Source organism: Mobula birostris, chromosome 1, assembly GCF_030028105.1.
Source record: "Mobula birostris isolate sMobBir1 chromosome 1, sMobBir1.hap1, whole genome shotgun sequence".
NCBI lineage: Eukaryota > Metazoa > Chordata > Chondrichthyes > Myliobatiformes > Myliobatidae > Mobula > Mobula birostris.
The window spans coordinates 242458933-242482679 of NC_092370.1; the positions used below are offsets into that span (position 1 = coordinate 242458933).

The window sequence follows — 23747 nt, forward strand, 5'->3', positions numbered from 1 at the left end:
AGATCTGTTTTTGGAGACATGTATTCAGTCAAGGTGTTTCAATTGATTGTAGTAAAAATGCACTTGTATCTGGAAGGACCAACTGCTGGTGAGTCAGTATCCTGGCAAAAACTACACCATAAAGACAAAAGAACATTCCAAGCAACTCCACAAAAAGGCTATTGAAAAAAACACTCCAAGCAACGCCACAAAAAGGGCATTGGAAAGCACACATCAGGAGATGGATACAAGAACATTTCCAAGTCACTGAATATTTGCTGGAGTACAGTAAGTCAATCAAGAAATGGAAAGAATATGGAACAGCTGTAAATCGGCCTACAGCAGGCCGTCCTCAAAAATCTGAGTGACTGTACAAGATGGGACTAGTGAGGGAGGCCACCAAGAGACCTATGACAACTCTGGAGGAGTTACACGCTTCAGTGGATGAGATAAGAGAGACTGCAGATACAACAGTTGCCCGGGTGCTTCATCCGTCACAGCTTAATTGAGTATTTGTGGCTGGACTTGAAAAGACCTGTTCACTCGATCCCCATGGAATCTGACAGAGCTTGAGCAGTTTTGTAAAGAAGAATGGGGAAAAATTACAGTGTCCAGTTGTGCAAAGCTAATAGAGACCTAACCACACAAACTCAAGGTTGTAATTGCTGTCAAAGGTTCAAAAAGGTGCATCTACTAAATCCTGACATGAAGTGGGTGAATACTAACGCAATCAATTATTTTGCTTTATATTTGTAACTAATTTGGGTCACTTTTTAGAGATCTGTTTTCACCTTGACATGAGTTTTTTTTCTGTTGATCAGCGTCATAAAAGCCAAATTAAATTCACATATACATACACACACACTTCTCATATTCAAATTTTTCAAGATATATATATTGCATTGTATATAATTTTTTGCCTGTAAACAAGCACTCTAACAAAATACATCACCTACTGCTATTGGCAATAAACCATTTGGCATCATTACACCTTGGCTGTGGTTTTAAAGAAAGTGATGACCTGGTTAAACGAATGACACAATATCTCTTAAGTATTAACAAGCTGGTAACAAATACACTGCTCTCTGAAGGCTTTTTTTCTTTCGGCGTACAAATTTGTTTATAGTACTCAAAAGGAAAACTCCACTTAAAAAAAAAAATGAGCAATCTAATTCATTCCCAATATGAAAACAAAGACTTTAAAAATGAGTTCTTGGATGAGTTTTATTTAGTTCTTTGATGAAGTTTATTTATTCTGGAAAGCTAATCTCTTTATCTTTATAAATTCCATTTGGAGAATTATCAATATAGATGTGCACCAACAAAAATTAATCAGCAGTCACACTTCTGCATTCCCTTCAATTAGTTTTAACAGAACTAGCTTGAAGCCAAATATTATCTTAGTTCAAAGTAAGTTTCTTATCAAAGTGCATATATATCACTGAGATTCATTTTCTTGCAGGCATTCACAGTAGATACAAAGAAACACAATAAAATCAAAGAAAAACCACACACAACATAAACTGACAAACAACAAATACGAAAAAGACAACAAACAGTGCACATACAAAAAGTAATAAATAAGCAAAAATATCAAGAACGCTAATATCTTAGTGTTTCAAAATGCAGCAGAAACTTCAAGCAAAGTTTTGGCCTAACCTAGAATGGATTCTAAAATAATAAGAAAAACTAATGAAAAAAATATTTACAAATAGTAAATTATAAGCACAGAAAGTACTAGCACTCATACTCATCTTTTCATTATTGGGTCATGAATGCTAATAAAGTTTTCTCTTCAATACAATGGGAATAAAAGCTATGATTCTTCTACATCAGTCTTGTATGTCGCTCTATAATTTGGACCATGCCATTGCTGGAGACTGTCATTTCCCATCTTCCCATTCCCTAGTGTCCATTTTAAAAGCTATTGATGCATCCCACAATCCGCATTGCAAAAAAAAAAAATTCTGGTTTTCCTAAGTTACTTCTCTTTACATATTTTTATTTGCCAGAGACAGAAGAAAAGGATGGTCATAAAGGAGGCCTGGAACAGATGTAACTTGTACCTGTGCCTTGGATGTTGTTGGGGCATCACCATTGGAAGACGCCGCTAACACCAAATTCCCATCATCTACACAGCCAATGGATTTAAGTCCTTGCTTAAGGATATCTCTTAGTTTCTGGTAGTGTGGTCTGTCTTTGTAACCAAGTGATACTACATCTTCAAAATACTTCGATAATTCAACTGTAGGAAAGAAAAATCATTGGTTTGAAATGTTAAATTTGTTTCTTTCATACCTTCCAGCAATTTCTATTTTTTTTTAAGTCTTCTTGGGACAGTGGTTATAGGTCAAATTAGACTGAGAATTCCAGCCCCCTCAAAAAATTGAGACCAGCTTTCTTTCTCAAACTTGACCTCCACCAGCCACTTTGGTCCATAGTTAAATAGAAACAACTGCAACAAGCTGTCAGTATTAATAAATATTCAAAAATAATTTTTTTCTTCTACAGGCCCCTCTCATATGACAAGTTCCAAAATCCCAGTGACTGAGTGGATGCAGTGCTAAGTGGCCTCCTACAATAAGGCAGCTATTTCTGAAAAATGGCCTTAAAAATCGTCTTTAGAGCTTTGCAGATAAATATAACATCCAGTTCAATACTAAAAAGTGATAATTTAAGCTAGATCAAGCTATCAGGTTACCTTATTTTTTGTACCCTGTCGCAGTTATTATACAAGTGTCAAAGATATTGTTGTATGCGAAAATCACTGCTGGTGTCGTTTTCCTTTAGTGTTGCAAACCAATTATGTAGGGTGATAAAAACAATATACACTGAACAAAATGACCATAATGTACACCAGTGATCTTATAACCATTTTAATCCAACCCTCAAAGCTGATAGATGGCGGGGTGGAGATGCGCCTCTACCAAAGGAGGTGCAAGGCAGTACGGCGTTTTCCCTTTGCAAGCCCACCCCTCCGATCAGGGTCACAGGTGGTGGTTGTTTGTATAAGCAGCTGCTGAATATCACAATTCCTAGTAATGCAAGCACTGATGCCAGGCAGACAATTTCTGAAGAGTACTGATAATGGCTGGGGTCACCCATCTTGTAAAGATACTGTCCAGAAGGCAATGCCAAACCACTTCTGCAGACAAATTTCCCAAGAACATTTATGGTCACGGATGGACCATTATCACCCATGTCATACAAGACACATAAAGATGACGATGATAGTACCTGGCTGAAATTGTAATAAGATCTGGGATAGACTTGAAGATAAAATTAACTTTTCTAATTACTAATTAAACTGTGCTAGTCACCATCTCTTTACATATTTTCCCCATCCTTCTACCTCAAAGCAATAAACAACTAGGAAATCTTACATGGGAATTTACATGATGAGTTCCCCACCTGGTTTATTTTTGCAAGAAAAACATTTCTCCATCAAGCTTGGAAGATTTTCTCTGTATCTGCAATAGGAAAAATAGATGCAGAATGATTTAATTTTGCTGTCCTATTATAGACTATTCTACAAAGAACAAAGTACCAAATCAAGAACTGAAATACATGAAAGATTTCAACTTCAGAAAGCATGATTCCTTTATTTAACTGTGGGAGAGTTTCCATACTCCTTGTTATTCATAGCCCAATGAACAAATTTGCAATGTGTGTCTTTGGTTTTAGGAGGGACTTGGCAATGAAAATTAAAACTGCAATGCTGGAGATCTGAAATAACAAACAAAAAACTCCTGAAAACACTCAGCAGTTTTTTTATCTTCCAACCAGTCCTCCATCCATGACTGCATATTGCACCCCTCCCTATTGCAGGTTTTGACCTCTTCTTTTCATTGTGCATATTTAAACCCTTCTGAAAGGCTAAAAATATGAACTGGACACAACTCTAAACTCAACTTTGGCTTTGACTTTCTTATCCAAGGTCCTGCATGGGAGGTTGGTAAAGAATGTTCAGTTGCTCCGCATTCAATAGGAGGTGGTAAATTGGCATTGTGGGAGCAAATGGTTGCCTCTCTGACTGGAGGTCTACGACTAGTGGAGTGCTGCAGGGATTGGTGCTAGGTCCATTGTTATTTGTTATCTGTAACAAGTGTGAGGTGGTACACTTTGGAAGGACAAACTCCAAGGCAGAGTACAAAGTAAATGGCAGGATACTTGGTAGCGTGGAGGAGCAGAGGGATCTGGGGGTACATGTCCACAGATCCCTGAAAGTTGCCTCACAGGTAGATCGGGTAGTTAAGCAAGCTTATGGGGTGTTAGCTTTCATAAGTCGAGGGATAGAGTTTAAGAGTCGCGAGGTAATGATGCAGCCCTATAAAACTCTGGATAGGCCACACTTGGAGTACTATGTCCAGTTCTGGTCTCCTCACTATAGGAAGGATGTGGAAGCATTGGAAAGGGTACAGAGGAGACTTACCAGGATGCTGCCTGGTTTAAAGAGTATGCATTATGATCAGAGATTAAGGGAGCTCGGGCTTTACTCTTTGGAGAGAAGGAGGATGAGAGGAGACATGATAGAGGTATACAAGATACTAAGAGGAATAGATAGAGTGGATAGCCAGCGCCTCTTCCCCAGGGCACCACTGCTCAATACAAGAGGACAAGGCTTTAAGGTAAGGGGTGGGAAGTTCAAGGGGATATCAGAGGAAGGTTTTTTACTCAGAGAGTGGTTGGTGCGTGGAATGCACTGCCTGAGTCAGTGGTGGAGGCAGATACACTAGTGAAGTTTAAGAGACTACTAGACAGGTATATGGAGGAATTTAAGGTGGGGGGTTATATGGGAGGCATGGTTTGAGGGTCAGCACAACATTGTGGGCCGAAGGGCCTGTACTGTGCTGTACTGTTCTATGTTTTATGTTCAACAATTTGGATGATAATGTGAATAACTGGATCAGCAAATTTGGGGATGTCACCAAGATTGTGGGTATAGTGAACAGTGAGGAAGGCTTTTGTGGATTGCAGCTGGATCTGGACCAGCTGGAAAAATGGTCTGAAAAATAGCAGACGGAACTTAATGCAGACAATTGCAAGGTGCTGCACTTGAGTAGGACCAACCAGAGTAGGCCTTACAGAGTGAATAGTAGGGCACTGAAGTGCGGTAGAACAAAGCGATCTGGGAATACAGGTCTATAATTTATTGAAAGTCGCATCACAGGTAAATAGGGTCATAAAGAAAGCTTTTGGCACATTGCCCTTCATAAGTCGAAGTGTTGAGTACAGGAGATGGAATGTTATGTTGAAGCTGTATACGACATTGGTGAGGCTTAATTTGGAGTATTATGTCAAGCTTCGGTCACCCACCTACAGGAAATATCTACAGTAAATAAGGTTGAAAGAGTACAGAGAAAACCTACAAGGATGTTGCTGCATCTGGAGGATGTGAGTTAAAAGGAAAGATTGAACAGGTTAGGACTTTATTCCTTGGAACGTACAAAATTGAGGGGAGATTTAATAAGAGGTATACAAAATAATGAGAGGTATAGTTTGGGTTAATGCAAACAGGCTTTTTCCACTGAGGTTACATGGGACCACATCCAGAAGTCATGGGTTAGGGGTGAAAGGTGAAAATTTTAAGGGAAACATGAGGCGAAACTTCTTTAGAGGGTCATGAGAGTGTGGAACAAGCTGCCAGACCAAGTGGTGCATGCAAGCAAGCTCGATTTCAACATTTAAGAGAAGTTTGGATAGGTACATGGACGGTAGTGGTACGGACGGCTATGCTCCTGGTGCAGGTCAATGCGATTAGGCAGTTTAAATGGTTTCGGCATGGACTAGATGGGCCAAGGGACCTGTTCTGTGTTGTACTTTTCTATAACTCCATCCATTAACAGTGAGATTTCGCTTTCATGTTGCTTAAATCATATAGTCTCAATGATGATCCTTCTAACATCAACACTTTACACAGATGCACCCCTTATCTTGCTTGTCTGTTAACCCTGCAACCAGAAACATTGAGTCACTGATCCTGACTCTCCTTAAACAATGGCTTAGTAATAAAATGTCTTCCTTCTACATTCTCCTGTACCTTTGCTTTATCAAACCAAGGTCAAGCACACTTTCATAACCCATGACCAGAGACTTGTATCCTTATTTCAACGAGTAATTTCATGTTTCTTAATACATATTCTCAGCCTCAATCATTTCTAATGTCTAAGGCTCCTCTCACTCAATAACTGAACATAAATTTTCACATTCCAAATATTCTCCTCACTTTCTAATCCAGAGACTAATGTACAGAATTTCCCCATCTTCAGTCAAGCAGCACAAAATTGCCTTTTTACATTTCACAGAACAGGTCCATACCCTTTACAAATATTTAACATGTACATTTTAGGAACAATCTCTTCCTCTCCACTATTGGATTCTTGAATGGACAATGAGCCCATGTACACCACCTCAAGTTTTTTTTGCTCCTTTTTGCATGGCTCATTAAAAAAATACATTGCCTATTCTAATTTATGATTCTTTTTATTATGTATTGCAATGTACTGCTACCGCAAAACAACACATTTCATGACACATGCCAGTGATGTTAAACCTGATTCTGATTCCTTCTATAAAATGGCTGTTCAAATGTTCACCTAAATTCTCACTCCACCCCATCCTCAGGCAAAGTATTCTGAATAACAACCAACTTTTGGGTGCAAAAAAAAAAATATTAGCACATTAAAACAGTATAACAAAGGTACTGGCTTTTTGGTCTACAATGTTGTGCCAAACAAATTAAATTAGTAGTCAAATGCCCAACCAATTCCTTCCGCCTACACAATGCCCAAATCTGTGCACCCTCTCCTGACAGCACATGCCCTCTAGTGCAGGCAGCATCCTGATTAATCTCTTCTGCACCCTCCCCAAAGCCTCGGCATCTTTCTTATAATGAATGGCGCTAAACGGCCACTCCTTTGCGTGCATGTTCGGAAACAGCTCTATTTCCATCTTTAATACCTTTACTTTTCCCTTTCAGTGTTCTTTTGAAGACCTTGACCTGGAGTTACACGCTGATTCCGGTTCTTTGCGGGAACGGGACCCATTCTTGGGGTTTCAGGACCGGCCATTGTTGGGCACACCAAGGGTTCGGTCTGAGAGTCTGGCTCAAATTCGGAAGCCTAAACTCTGGAGACGGGTGGATCGAAGGTCGGTGTCATGGTAGGAGACCTGTGTATCGTTGGGAGAGTCGGAAAATCTACTGCTGTGGGCTCGAAGACCCGGGATCTTTGCGATCCTCAGGCACAGAGCTCAAAAAAAGTGATTAACTGACTTTTAACTTTGTAAACCAGCAAGTTGTTTGCTATGTCTCCCCGCTCGCTGGGAAAATGGAGATACCTCTTTCTCCCTTATTAGGGAGAGAGAGAGAATCTGCGGTATGTCAAATGTTGGGTCTTTGGGGGTAACTGCAAGTCTGTGTCTTTGCTACTGCTTTCCTCACGCTTGAGTGCTCGGTGATGGTGCCGATGCCGATGCTAGCTTTATTTTTGCTGGTGGGGAGGAGGGGGGATTGTTGCTCACTGCTGCTATGTGCAAGAGGGAGGGGAACTGGGGGGATACTTTAGGGTTCTTACGTTTAACTGTCGTTCATTCTTTGGGGCACCTCTCTGTTTTGTGGATGCTTGCAAAGAAAAAGCATTTCAGGATAGTCATAGTCATACTTCACTGATCCCGGGGGAAATTGGTTTTCGTTACAGTTGCACCATAAATAATTAAATAGTAATAAAACCACAAATAGTTAAACAGTAATATGTTAATTATGCCAGGAAATAAGTCCAGAACCAGCCTATTGGCTCAGGGTGTCTGACCCTCCAAGGGAGGAGCTGTAAAGTTTGATGGCCACAGGCAGGAATGACTTCCAATGACGCTCTGTGTTGCATCTTGGTGGAATGAGTCTCTGGCTGAATGTACTCCTGTGCCCAACCAGTACATTATGTAGTGGATGGGAGACATTGTCCAAGATGGCATGCAACTTGAACAGCATCCTCTTTTCAGACACCGCCGTCAGAGAGGATGTATATTGTATACATTTCTCTGACATTAAATTGAACCTTTGAAGAAATCAGAACAGAATGCAATACTCCAGATATGACCTAGTTTTATAAAGTTACAACATGACCTCCCAACTCAATTCTCGACTAATAAAGGAAAGCATGGCATGTGCCTTCATTATTGTCCTATGTACCAGTGAACTACTTTAAAGGAGACATTAACTTGGAGTCCAAGATCCCTCAGCTCATCTATGTTCCATATTCTATGTTCCCAACCCAATAACTATTTGGAGTTCTTAAGTAAACCCTCACCATCAAAATGATAACCCCCCTTCAGTTTTAGTGCTCTATCCATATGGCATCATTTGAAAATCTCCCCTTACTGAAGTCATGGACTCCCTGACATCTACTCATTTACATTTCTCCACCATCGTGACTGAAAGGTCTGCTCTTTGGAATACTGTGTTACCAGTCCTGCTCATCTTTCAACCACGTGGATAGCAACAATATCAGGTTCCTTTATGTTAATCACCACTCTCATTTCATCAACTTTACTTGTCAAATGCCATGCATCAAAACAAATGTAATCAGTTTTGCATTCAACCCATCTGTTTGGACAGCTGACCTTCACTTTATATTTGTCTGGTCATCACCTCCTACAGCATGACTACCATGGTCCATTCTCCTGATAAGATTAATTTAAGCCCTTCCCAAAGGCTCGAGAAAGGACCTGTTCTGGCTTAGCTGCACTCACAGAGATCACATCTTCCCTCAGAAACAGTCCAAGTGACCAAGAAAATCAAAAACCTTCCCTTCTGCTTCATCCCTTTAGCCACATCTACGTGACTGGTCTTTCTAGTCTCATTAATGTGTGGACCATTGTTTTGAATGCCTTGTTAAGGTAGTTCATAGGACCATATGTCTTATGGTCTTCTGAATTTATGAACTGCCTTAACCAGACATCCAAAACTATGCCATGCTATTTTTTGGTCAAACATTTACACAAGAACATTATGTTTATTTGATATGGTTCAGGGGCAGTACTTTTATTCCCATATCGGGAAGTTTTAATTCTGTAATTTTAGAAACTTGAATAAATGATTTTGTCTAATACTCATTCAGAAAAGAGTATAGCAGTTTGTTCGAAGTGAAATCAATTGAAATTAACAAAACATCAAATTTGCCTTCTAATAGCCTGGTGTTATGCAAAATAGGACATAGGCAAACAGACCTTTATAACAATGGATCAAATAGCTTAATTCAAGCTGGTTAATAGACAGCAGGGTTGGGTGGCAGGGTGGAGATGCGTCTTTCCCAAAGGAGATGCAAGGGGCTCCTTCCTTCCGCTAACTTGCAGGTCACCCTTGGGCAAGGTGTAGCACCTGCTTAGCTAACACCCCCCCACCCTGGGATCAGGGTCACACATGAAGCCACAGGAGTAGGTGGTGATTGGTCATATGAGCAGCTGCTGCATATAAGTCCTGGTTATGTGACCACTGCCACCAGGTAGACGATCTCTGAATAGTATTGATAATGGCTGGGGTCACCCGTCTTGCAAAGATACTGTCTAGAAGAAGGCAATAGCAAACCACTTCTGTCCAAGATTTGCCAACAGCAATCATGGTCATGGGACCATGAGCAGCCACGTCAAACGACATGGCACATTATTACAAATAGGCAGGTGATCCAGCAGCATCTAAAATGAGAGGTGCATATGTAGCTAGTAATTTACTTTAAAATAGCATGCATCTATATTCTTACTTCAGTTTTTCATCCCTGACGTAGTTTGCATCCTTTAGATTGTCTTCCCAAGGCAACCGTCCACTAAGCCACTGCAACATGCAATATCCCAGAATTTCCAGGTCACCGCGTCTAGAAGCAGCTGGAGGGAAGGATAGTGTTAAATACAGCATATATCTGAAGTAATAAGGTAAAACAGATACAACAAAGGAAAACTCAAAATTGCTAAATTTTATTAAATACAGTAACAGAGGAATTTCTTCAAATACTAAGTAAATCAATTAAAGTATTTAAGTTACACAAACTTCCAAGGAATAGGTAGAACGACTGACTCAACATGATGCAGAACAGTAACTGAATTCCATAAATCAGTACATCAATTATGGTACATCATTAATTTAAATTGTGCCATTATTAGGTGTTAATTGGAGGTCAGGTATTTCACCAAAAGGAAATGGAAAGGTAGCTCTTGTGTTTCTTTAAGGAATACATATTGAAGCAGAAAGATGTCGGATACACACTACAGTAACAATTTGTAATGGCAAAGTAGAAACAAAAATATGGGAAAAATATTATTGTACCATATAATCCAGTTGGGAATTTCACTGATTAAAAACCAACATGGCTATTAAAAATTAATTTACAAAAAACAGCCCTTTCTGCAAAACATAAAGAACTCATAATCAAAATGCTTTTGACTTTTCCTTCATACCATCAGGGCCCAATAATGCAAATTAAAAAATATAAATATGATTAAAACATTATGTCAGTGGAGAATTGGGTTTTTGCATATCTACCAAGAGCTGTTATTAAATAAGTAGGGTAAATTTTAATCTGTCGTCCAACCATAATAGAAATTCTTATAAAATCCAGGACTGCCTTTATGGGCATTAAATTATTTTATTACAGATGTAAAAAGGCAGCAGGTGCATTTAATTTATAATCTGGTCTGGCCCACGTAGCTCAAAAGTCTACTCAGAATTCAGCATAAATTTTTTTTACAACTGCAGTCCTGGAACTTAGACCTACAAAAAAGTAATTTGGTGAAAAGTATGCACAATCTGAAATAAAACTCCTCCTACCTGAGTAATGGATTATTGCACAAATACATGAAGTTAGCTTGGCCCTAAATTAATCACCTGTTAGAACTCCACCTCTTGAATGCTCTTTAAAGTCTATATTCTTTCCCCTAACTAGTGGTCATACTATCTACAGTACGTTATTTTCTTTGCTTGATGATACTTTATATTGTCTTGAAAGTGAAGAATTCAGCGTCTTATAAAATGGAATGGTCTTAAGCCCGATGGTTTTCACATAAAGTGTTAACTTCTTTTTTCATTTCACAACTAGTCTTGTTTGCCAAATGTTTCTAGCATTTTTCTTAACTTGAGATTTCCAGTATTTGCAGTTTCTTTGAACTCTGACACACAAGGTCGAACTTAGTTTTTATTTAAAATGGACATGTGGCTAGACAGCTGGCAAAATGCACAATTTAGAGCACAAATTGGAGGAATCAGCTCCTATTCCTAATCAGCCCCTGTTCTGCCAGTGAAGATGACTGTCTGATTCCGTCTTTATTTCCCCAGTTGCATCTGACACATTCAAAGATTCAACCTCAACAGTTTCTTGGGCAACCCCCCCCCCCCCAAAAAAAGAAATTCTTCCCATCTTATTCTTAAAGGGGCAACTGCTTATTTTGATACTGTTTCCTAGATCTAGATTTCGTCCTCCTCATGCTTCATCTAACAGCATAGATTACAGTGGTTTCTGTACACCCACAAAATATAATTATAAACAGATGAACATACCATTACAGAAAGCAGTGCCAGAAAAGAAACAATAGTGATAGTTAAGTTTGTAGCTGATGACTGGAGGTCACACTAAAATTAGTATTTGTAACTATCATGGGTAAAAATTCTCAATCAGAACTAACCAGCTGGGAAGAGGTTAACTGCTTCTGGAGTTCACTTAGTTACCCAGAAACTAGTCAAATGGAAAGTTCAAATTAAAGGAATGGGGTTGTTTAAAGTTGTATCACTGCTTAGGTCCTTACTGAAGCCCATTTTAGAAATAATCTAAATGACTGAAATCAATTTTACTCTGATCATTTTTCTTCTAAAAGTGATTTAAATTCTATTATAATAATCCATAGCACTTCCTAATCAACCTCAATACCCAAAAGGCCACTGGGTCAATTTGAAAATATGAAATTGTCCTTTAAATTAATTAGTACATCACTGAAAAAAGTTTTAACTCTGTGGAAGAATGCGGTGAAACTTCTAAATGAATAGGAAAACTAGCTACAGTTTGAATAGATGAATTTATGTAAGAATAGTACTTAGCTACACTATGTTGGAGTCTACTTGAAATATTATTTTACAAGACACACAAGTTGCATGAATCTAATGCTGCATTAACCAAAGCACACACATCTCCACATGATTAAAATGGCCAAAGAGTAATTTTCCAGTCCATATAAAGACATGGGTAATTTGTTCCTTTTCAGTATAAACTAAGGGTTATAGTTTAATGTGATAAAGTGTTTAGTTAACTTGCTCACTAATGACTGGAATCAAACCTTGCATGATAATGTTAAAGACTGCTAGCAAGCTGCAGCAATGGGCCAATTATTAATAAGCAGAATGTCATGTGAATGAGATTATCTTGAGATAAATTACAAGTTAGTTAAGGGTCACTCAGCCTCTGGTGCAAGGTCGTTCTAGCAGCTGACTATATTCATTAAAGTGACATTTACTCTCAGTGTGCAATTCACACTGCACGTTACAAATTATTCTACTAGTCAACTCTAGATAAATGCACACCTGGTCCAAGCAATCAATTTTAATATTTCCTATTCATTTGTAGAATATACACAACTCTGTTAAAAAAGACATCAGACAATACAGCAACGTTTAATGTTGCTTTTGTTACATGGTATTGATAATATGCTTAGTTCTACAAAGTTTTTAAAAAATCTGAATTTAAATTGATTAGAATACACATTGTTTTGTCAAATTTGAATGCAGATTGGTAAATATGAACAGGTCAGATATGAAGGACAAAATTTAAAATAAACCCATCTAATGTAATAGCCTCCCAACTTCAATAAATCTGTAGCTGGTATATAATGAGAAATGTGGATATTAAATCTGCATTTTGTCCAAGAGAAGCAGCCAAAAAAGCAGTCCTGTCCAGACTAGAACAAGTCAAAACTAGAGAACAGATTGCATCCATTTTTGGAATTAACAGGATGTTGCAGTTAGGACTCTTTCTTAACACTTTTCATCATGTTCACAGCTAGACATGGCTCCAAAAGCAGAAAGAGGCACTTACACACTTAAAGAAAAATGCCAATAAATTGAAAAATAATTCAGCAAGAGGGGACACTGGATAAAAATGAAATCTTTTACAGAGTTTGTCAACTACAATAAAGGACTGCCCTACTTTCTTGTATGGCTTTGCAACAGGAGTAAATAATTTATCAAAGTGTCAGATAAATTAGATATACACCTCAACAGAATGACAAATGTTTTCAAGGTTATCATGGAATGCGTCATTTAGTGTTTTCAAACACGATGCCTTGATTTTAGCTTTAAAAGCTGAATCAATTTTGAAGAAACCAGCTTATGGCTGCTTTAACAAATCCAGTCTTTTAAGAATGGCACTAAAATTCATAACTGAAGGTTGCACAAATATTTAAATTATGCATATGTTGAACAGAGGTGAAAAAGATTAATAACCCAATTCATGGATTGAAGAGAAAATAAATGCATCAAAACTTGCAGACTTTATAAATACAGTATATTCCAATTAAGTTTCTTCCCCTTTTATCCTGTTTAGCCAATTTTCTACTGCTAAGTGCAAATGGGTAACAGGAACAAGTAACCTTCTGGCACACTGCCCTCTAATCAATTGTCCTATGTCTGCGCTAGACAATGAATGTCACCAATTCATATGGCCAAGGAATGGCATCATTGAAACAACAGGGCACAGCCTCAGGATAAAGGGGCAGAGATACAGAGAAATTTATTTAACCAAAGGGTGGTGAATTTGTGGAATTTGTTATCGCAGGCAGTTGTGGAAGCCAGGTCGCTGGGTGTATTTGAGGCAGAGATTGATAGGTTCGTGATTGGACATGGCATCAAAAGTTATGGAGAAGGCCTGGGATTGGGTCTGGACAAATTGAATGGTGAAACAGACTCAATGGGTCAAATAGCCTAACTCTGCTCCTATGTCTTACGGTTATCAAAGCTCAGGTATTGCTCCTCTTATAATGAACAAAACGTAGAAACCTGGCCTTTTTCAGTATCACTACAGGTGTGGTACTGCTGATTAAAAAATATGTCAATGAGTTCCATGGGGCACCATGGCAGCATAGCAGCTGGCACAACGCGAATACTGTGGGGGTGGAGTTCAGAGTGCAATTCTGACGCCATCTGTAAGGAGATTGTACATCCTCCCCATGATCGCATGGGTTTCTTCTAAATGCTCTGGTTTCCTCTCACGTTTCAAAGACGTACCAGTTAGTAGGTTAATTGCTCATTGTACATTGTCCAGTGATTAGCTTAAGGTTAAGTAAGTGGGTTGCTGGGATTATGGCTTGCTAAACCAGAAAGGCCTGTTCTGCAGTGTAAAATGAGTAAATGAATAATAATTATTTTATGATAACAATTCATGGTTCTTCAGCACCATACCTATTGATCATAGCACCTAGAAAACTTCCAGAAATAGACAAGCTCTTTAAAATCTCAATTTCAGTTATCTGCACAATTTCTCAATCCTCTTCAGCAGTCTCTCAACATTAACTACTTGCTTACTCACCAGTTCTGAGAAGTACATGAAATCATATAAGGGTGGCTGCTGCACTCCAATTACCAGCTTGACTAAGCAAAGCATAGTTTCCTAACCATAATGCAACACAATCTTACCTGTGCCCATTTCCTCCAACCCTTCCTTCACATCCCCCCTTGTCTTGATGTAGTCTCACCTCCTTCCCTCGCAGCCTGCTTCCCATATCCTGTTTATCACAGTGGCCCCATTTCCAGACTCTATTGCTCCCTATGAATCTATCAGTTTATAATTCCAGATCAGGAACTCTCTACTCAGAGTGCTGCAAAAGTTGAGACAATGAGACTTCGATGCTTGAACTATGGGAGAGCCTGTTATGAGGATGATCAGTGAATTCAAAGCATGGTTCTGAGGAACTGTATAATCTCAATTTCATTCACCTACATACATTTCTTAAACTTCTTCAGCAGTCCTCCTGCCCCAGTTTGAAACAACTGATGCCTTTTATCATTCAGTCTCCAAGTTGAAGCTTGTCTTTCTTTCTCACCTGGTTAGATTTTCCAACACTCTACAGATACTTGTGAGGGAAGACTTTGCTTTTTATATGCCATGCTTCTGGAATCAGAATGTGCCTCCTTCACCATCTCCAGTCTACTCTTGCCCTTTGATTCCGCCTGTACACATCTTATCTTACATTCAATGCCACTGGAGTTGCAGAATTGAGCTGGAGCTTGGGCAAGGCACTGTGTTCTTTTCCTTTGGGGTAAACTGCCACCCTGGCTATGATATTTTTATTATGTGGATCGAGAAAAGGAGGGAGAGTGGAAGCACAGTAGTGAAAGGTGATTGCTATCAAAACCAGAAAGTGATTTGACATACTACAAAAATGTGTAATTGTTTGCTAACTCTGCCTAGCTTCTCATCTTGCCTTCTCTAGCGTGAATCCTGACCACGATATCCTCTCTCATCTGGGAAAGAGGGTAGACACTCTGTTTGCTCCAAGTTTAATAAGAAGCTTCTCCAACACAGAGGAGTTTGAGTGATTGATGTGAAAAGTGGTCTTAATATATGAACTTCATTTAGAAAACAACTACATGGGAGGACACAGAAGAATGAGAGAACAGGTCATATGCAAACACAAAGCGGGAAGTGTAGGCCACACAACAGGACATCACATCAATCTTTCCCAGAATGTGCAGCAAAGAACAAGCGTCAAAGCAACAAGTAGTCATCTAGCTTCCCATGAATTGGAACTAACAGAAGGTATGTTTGTTTTTTCATTTAAGATCCTGCTACAGCTGATTATATCTTCAACTCTATGTTCTATCTACCTCCAGGAACATTTCATCAGTTGCATATCCAGTACCTACCCATTTTTGCCTTAACATTCTCAGACTTTCTTCCTCAGAGGCTGATGAAAGCACGTCCAAAGGCTCAAACTCCAGAGGAAAACATGAACCACTCCTTGCTTTTAAAAGAACTCCTAGGTTCTTTGCCAATAAGAGGAAACAATCTCTCCATTTTCACCCTGTCAAGACCCCTCAGAATCTTAAATATTTCAAGTACCCACTTGCTCTTCTAAACTTTAGTGGATGTTCAACCACTCTTAGTAAATCAAATTAACCACTCAAAAAAATGGCTGTCATCTGAGATACACTGCTCTCAGAATTTTGCGAGGCTTAACAAAAATAATTTGAATGGAACTGAAAGACATCTGACTTTAAGAGGCACTCTGCCCTCTAATTGGCAAGGTTATCTTTCCCGGAGATGTGTGGAAATCCAAAGAAAAATCCAGAAGATTGGCTAATGGCATGCAAAGACAATTCTAGAATTTACTAATTATTATAATGTAAAGATATTGTACATTACCTAATTTTCTGGAATAGTTTGTGTTAAAACAATTTATGCATATCAGAATATATTAAAATGTACTGGTGATATGCCAAATCATGCATGAGCAAGAAAAACAAATAATCAATCTTTGATTATATTGTAGTTGGAAGCAGAGTGGAAGAAAAATAGAACATTAATCTTTCACAAGTGTGCAGCTAAGAACAAATCACCTAGCTTCCCATGAATTGGAAATAACAGCAACAATCTTCTGCTGAGCAAGGCAGAGAGTCACAAAACATTGAAAATGGTCCTTCAGCCCAACATATTCACATCAACCAAGACGTTCATCTGAGCTGATACAATTTTTCTGTGTTTGGTCCATTTCCTTCTAAGCCTTTTTTGTCCTCCCCACATCAACTCTATCCAGACCTTTCGATATGCAATAGGTTTCAAGAAGATCTCCCTCCCCCCATTCTTATAAAGCACTCCTCATATGTTAACCCTCTCATGAACCTCCTTTGGACCCTCTCCAATGGCAACATACCTTGTCAGATAAGGGGCCCAAAACTGGTCACAATACTCCAAGTGCGGATTGACCAATGCCTTATAAAGCTTCAGCTTTACATCTTTGCTCTTATATTCTAATCCTCTCAAAATGAATGCCAACATTGCATATGCCTTTCTTAGCACTGACTCAGCCTGCAAGTTAACCTTTAGGGAATCCTGCACAAGGACTCCCAAGTCCCTTTGCACCTCTTGATTTTTGAATTTTCTTCCTGTTTAGAAAATAGTCTACACCTGTCTGGTCATGCACTTCTACCAAAGTGCATGACCATACACTTCCCTACGCAATCTTCCATCTGCCATTTCTTTGTCCATTCTCCTAACCTGTCTAAGTCCTTCTACAACTTCCCTATTTCCTCAACACTACTTGCCCCTCCAACTATCCTCGTATTGTGCAAAAACACGGCCACAAAGTTATCAATTCCGTAATCTAAATTATTTAGAAATAACATGAAATGAAGTAGTCCCAACACCGACTCCTGCAGAACAGCCAATCTTCTATTCAGATTAGTATCGTTCCTGTAAAACCATGGGCCCTTATTAAGCATCCTCATGTGCCTTGTTAAAAGCCGTCTGAAAATCCAAGTAAACAACATCCACTGACTCTCTTTTGTTTATCTTGCCTGTTATTTCCTCAAAGAACTCCAGCAGATTTATCAGGAGACCATGCTGACTTATGCCTCTTTTATCATATGTCTTAAAGTACCGCAAAACCTCATCCTTAATAATGGACTTCAACATTCTCCCAACTACTTAAGTCAGAGTAACTAGTCTACATGTCCTTTCTTCTGCCTCTCTCCCTTCTTCAAAAGTGGAGTGACATTCACGATTTTCCTGCCCTCTGGAACAAGTCCAGAATCTAGTGATTTTTGAAAAATCATTCCTAATGCCTCCACAATTTTCAGCAACCTCTTTCAGAAGCCTGGGATGTAGACCATCTGGTATAGGTGATTTATCTGCCTTCAAACCTTTCAGCGTTGCAAGCACCTTCTCCTTGGTAATAGCAACAACACTCATTTCTGCTCCAATTCCTGGTATACACTTCATGTCTTCCATAGTGAAAACTGACACAAAACTTACTTCAGGAAGGGTAAGACGAGGGAACCAATCCTCAAAGGGATCATAAATGGAAAGAGTGAGCAATTTCAAGTTCCTGGGTGTCAGTATCTCTGAGGACCCAACTCGGATGCAACATACTGATGCAGCTATAAAGGCAGCAAGACGACGGCTTTATTTCATTAGGAGTTTGAGGATATTTGGTTTGTCACTAAAGCACTCAAAAACTTCTACAAATGTACTGTGGAGACCATTCTGACTGGCTGCATCACTGATAGGTATGGGGGGGGGGTGCTACAGCACAAGATTGTCAGCTCCATCATGGGTACTAGTCTCTGTAGTATCCAAGTTATCTTCAAGGTGCTGTGCCTTAGGAAGGCGGTGTCCATCATTAATGAACCTCCACCCAGGACATGCCTTCTTCACACTATTATGGTAGGGAAGGAGGTACAGAAGCCTGAAGGCACACTCTGCAATTCAGGAACAGCTTCTTCCCCCTCTGCCAACCAATTTCTAAATAGACATTGAACCCATGAATACTACCTCACTACTTTTGTTTCTTTTGCACTACTTATTTTAATATATCTTTTTTTCTCAATATATTACATATTTCATTGCATTGCTGCTGTAAAGTTAACAAACTTCACAACATATGTCAACAATATTGAATCCGTTTCGGATTCTGAAAATACTTAAGTTCCTCTGCCATTTCCTTGCCCCCCATTACTACCTCTCCAGCATCATTTTCCAGCAGTCTGATATCCACTCTTGCCTCTCTTTTACTCTTTACATATTTTTAAAACTCTATTACATTATTAGCTAACTTTCCTTCATATTTCATCTTTTCTCTCCTAGGTTTTTAATTGCCTTCTGCTGGTTTTTAAAAAGCTTCCCAATTATCTAACTTCCCACTAATTTTGGCAATATTGTATGCCCTCTTTCTTTTATGCTGTCTTTGACTTCCCTTGTCTGGTTTGACACGGCCACATCATTGTCCCTATAGAATACTACTTCATCTTTGGGATATATCTATCCTGCGCCTTCCAAATTGTCCTTAGAAACTCCAGCCATCATTTTTCTGCCATCATCCCTGCTAGTGTCCCCTTCTAATCAACGATGCCAGCTCCTCTCTCATGCTCCTTTACTCCACCATAATGCTGATTCATCTAACTGTATCTTATCCCTCTCAAAGTGGCTAGTGAATTCTATTATATTATGATCACTGTTTCCTAAGTGTTCCTTTACCTTAAGCTCTGGAATCAAATTTGGTTCATTACACAATACCTAGTCCAGAATTGCCTTTCCCCTACTGGGCTCAAATACAAGCTGCTCTAAGGAATTCTACAAATTCCCTCTCTTGGGATCCATCACCAACCTGATTTTCCAAATCTACCTGCATATTGAAGTCCTCTATTACTATTGTAACATTGTCCTTTTTACATGCCTTTTATAACTCCCATTGTAATTTGTATTCTGCATCCCTTGCTACTATTTGGAGGAGGGTCTTTTTACCCTCCACTTTTCACCCTTGCCATTCTTAACTCTACCCATAAGGATTCTACATCTTCTATGTCACCTCTAAGGATTTGATTTCATTTTTCACCAATAGCCATCCCATTTATTTTGACAGTGGTCATGTACCTGTATCTAGAAGAAAAGAAGTGCTATTACCTATCATCTGCCTGGATGGCATCTTTGCTTGATTGATTTATATCAATTACTCAATGTAACTTTCCATAATCCTATAATCAATACTCACCCTTTGAGCTTGTACTCAAATTATTGCAAAGAATTCAAGGTGGTGATGCCACAGAATCTAAAAGCCATGTGAAAATCCAGACAGTTAAAATTGACCTTTTCTTTTAGGAAACTAAGCCACCATAATGACTACAAATAGTAGTTGTGCATATATTTGGATGGGGAAGATAATACACAACTATGCCCATATTTAATTACAAAAAATAGTGCAAGATGACAAAACTCAGCATATGAAATGATTAATATGAAAAAAAATCACAAAAATTAATTATCTACCTAAGATAGGTTACTTTTACTTTGCACACTTACCTGCACCTTTGTGTGCATCCATACTTGTAAACTCAAGAGTACCATCATGGCAACGCTTTGGATCTTCCTTGTATTCTTTATGTACTCCATCTGGACAGTATCTATATGCTAGGCCATAATCAACCAAATACACCTAGGAAAATTAATGTTAAATCAGACCAGGGCATGACAAAAATAAGCCAATGATAATACAGATATTGATGGCAAATTCATTATTCACAGCCTGTTTTCATTTATCTCACTGCTCCATTGTGCAATGGTCAAAAAATTGAGTTAGCTCAGCTTTCATGATGTGGATAAAGAAAAAGTGATTTAGCTTGGTGAGTAAGAAATCTAACTGCAACTTTAGCACCTCAGCCCATGCTGTAAATATTTTCAACTTTCAGTTTAGTGCCCACCTCCCTTTTGAAAGATACAAATTGGATTTGCCTCCAACACAACCAGCCACAGTGCATACAAAACCTCACATTTCAACATTACCACCCGTCTTAATGAACAATGCACAGACCACCAGATCACATTGCTTCTGTCCTCCTTTCAGAAATGCATCTTAATTTATATCACCACTTTTAAACTTCCTAATAAATATAGCATCTCAAATTTTTCAGTATTGTCTTATCTTCCACCTTTCTGCCCATTACACCACCCTAACAATTTCTCTTCAGGTCCAGGCTATCCTCCTAAATTTTAACCCTGTGAAAAAGTTTTGTGTCAGCAGGAACTGGAAATTCATAACAGTCTAAGACTGTACACCACCCTCTAAACCAAATTACAACTTGTCATTACTAACCTGTTGTTTTCTGTTAGTCAATTTTCTATCTATGTATGCTGTTACAGGCCTTCAACTTTGATGACACGTCTATCATTTAGCACCATACCATGTGCTTCTTAGAAACCAATATATACCACCAATTAAACTTCCTTTTATGTTACTTCATTAAAAACTATTTTAATTGATAATTTGGCATTAACAAATCATGCAGTGATTTTGCTCCTCGGATTTTACCCCAAATGACTGCTAATTTTGATCAACAGATTCAAAATGCTGGAGGAACTCAGCAGGCCAAGCAGCATCTATGGAAAAGAGTAAATAGTTGACGTTTCAGTCCAAGAATTTTAATTGATTGTTTAAAGATTTTTCCCTATCGAGTGTCACATGTTTAGTAACTGGTATTAACTCCAGTTTTTCTTTTGAACAATGGTATAAAATATGCTAATCTTCAAGCATCACCCCTACAAGACTATTCTCTTAAATTTAAATAATCTCCTTCAACAGATCATTCGCAGATCAACTTTTTTGAGCCACCTTCCTGAGCTATGGAACTAAATATCTAAAATTATAAGAGATGCAGAGTCTGTTGACACTTTTAAATAAGAGTTCAAAACCTATTTAACCTTACTTCTAACATCTTTTTGTCCTTTATTGCATGTTTGCACATTATCCCACTGTAGAGCACTTTAAACTATATTATATAAAGATGCTCTATAAATAAGTTGTTATTAATACTACTACAAAATGGTTTGGAAGACTTTGGTCATGTCATCTTCAAATTCCTCCCTTGCTTTCCTCAGCAATTTAAGATGCATCACAGCTGAAGCAGTTGATGTGTCCAGTTTCAGTGCAGTGAGTCTTCCAAATCTCTGTTCGATCAGATTTTAGTCATCAAGAATCTAAAACTTACACCGAGGTTCTCACAGCATTTATTTTCTTGGTAAAAGTATGCATTCAATACCTCAGCTATGTGGTTTGTCTCCAAGTGTAGCTTCTTCTCCATAGTCAGACTAATACAATACTGAAAACAGATCCTTTGCTCCAACCCATCCATGCCAACTATAATGCCTACCAAGCTAGTCCCACAACCATCTAAATCCCTTCTATCCATGTGACCATAAGATACAGAAGCATAATTAGGCCATTTGGCCATCGAGCCAGCTCATCCAAATGTCTTTAAATGCTGTCATTGTTCCTGCCTCAACCATTTTTTTCTGTCAACGTGTTTCATACTTGCAGCACCCTCTATGTGAAGTTGTTTCTCAGGGCTCTCTGACTTCTGCTTCAGTTCACTTTTTAAATCTATGCCCTCTAGTTTTTAATCCTCCCTCTCTAAGAATAAAGACTATACATGTTCACCCCATCAATACCCCTCATGATTTTGTTTTATTTAGAGATACACCGTGGAACAAGCCCTTTGCCTAATGAGACACACCGCCCAGCAGCCAATGTATTTAACAGTAGCCTAATCATAGGACAATTTACATGCTTAAATAACCTACGAAATAGTACATCTTTGGAATGTGGGAAGAACTAGAACACCAGGAGGAAACATATATTCACAGAGAAGAACATACAAACTCCTTACAGACGACATCAGAATTGAACTCTGATCTCTGATGCCCCTAGCTGTAATAGCATCACGCTAAGCGGGGCACTACTGTAGCACCGCCTATAAGGTTGCCACTCAATTTCCTAGGTTTCAAGGAATAAAGTCCTACCTTACTCAACCTCAGGCTCCGGTTGCATCCTCATAAATCTCTGAAATGTTTTCATGTTTTAATGATGTCTTTTCTTTTAACAAGGTGACCAAACTGTACTGTCTTCCTTCTCAATCATTTAACTGCTTACAAGCCCATAAAGCATTTTTGGATTACCTTTAATGCCAGCCATTTCTGATACTTCTTATTCTCCATTCCTAGTTTTAGTTTGCCTCTTAACTTCATTTTTTCTTTTCAATTCTTTTTGTGGGTTATTGACTGTCCATTCATTAGGGAAGCTCTGGCTTTCACTTCCCCACCCTTCTCTCTCACAGGGAAGTAGAACTGCAGAATAACAATGTGATGCAATTAATATGGAAGTAGTAAAATGGATTCAGCGGTGGCTAGATGGGAGACGCCAGAGAGTAGTGGTGGATAACTGTGTCTCAGATTGGAGGACGGTGTGCAGCGGTGTGCCTCAGGGATCTGTACTGGGTCCAATGTTGTTTGTAATATATATTAATGATCTGCATGATGGGGTGGTAAATTGGATTAGTAAGTATGCAGATGATACTAAGATAGGTGGTGTTGTGGATGATGAGGTAGGTTTTTAAAACTTGCAGAGAGATATAGAGCAGTTAGAAGAGTGGGCTGAAAGATGGCAGATGGAGTTTGATGCTGAAAAATGTGAGGTGATACATTTTGGTAGAACTAATCAGAATAGGACATACATGGAAAATGGTAGGGCATTCAAGAATGCTTTAGAACAGAGGGATCTAGGAATAATGGTGCATAGCTCCCTGAAGATGGAATCTCATGTGGATAGGGTGGCGAGGAAAGCTTTTGGTTTGCTGGCCTTTATTAATCAGCATTGAGTATAGGAGTTGGGATGTAATGTTGAATTTGTATAAGGCATTGGTAAGGCCAAATCTGGAGTATTGTGTACAGTTCTGGTCACTGAATTATAGGAAAGATGTCAATAAAATTGAGAGAGTACAGAGGAGGTTTACTAAAATGTTGCCTGGGTTTCATCTCCTAAGTTACAGAGAAAGGTTGAACAAGTTAGGTCTTCATTCTTTGGAGCGTAGAAGGTTAAGGGGGGACTTGATAGAGGTGTTTAAAATTATGAGGGGGATTGATAGAGTTGACGTGGATAGGCTTTTTCCATTGAGAGTGGGGAAGATTCAAACAAGTGGACATGGGTTGAGAATTAGAGGACAAAAGTTTAGGGGTAACATGAGGGGGAACTTCTTCACT

General features: G+C 38.8%; 1 protein-coding gene across 3 annotated transcripts in view; it reads right to left on the reverse strand.

Annotated features, from left to right (window-relative positions):
- The window catches only part of vrk1 (VRK serine/threonine kinase 1), a 93700-nt gene that overhangs the window by 17281 nt on the left and 52672 nt on the right, over positions 1-23747 (reverse strand). For all 3 annotated transcript variants that reach the window (XM_072274367.1, XM_072274384.1, XM_072274375.1), the window contains exons 9-12: positions 20019-20151; positions 9732-9852; positions 3391-3449; positions 2046-2224 (exon numbers count right to left, since the gene is read on the reverse strand). In XM_072274367.1, coding sequence (XP_072130468.1) covers positions 2046-2224; positions 3391-3449; positions 9732-9852; positions 20019-20151 — 492 coding nt within the window. The remainder of the gene's footprint in view (positions 1-2045; positions 2225-3390; positions 3450-9731; positions 9853-20018; positions 20152-23747) is intronic.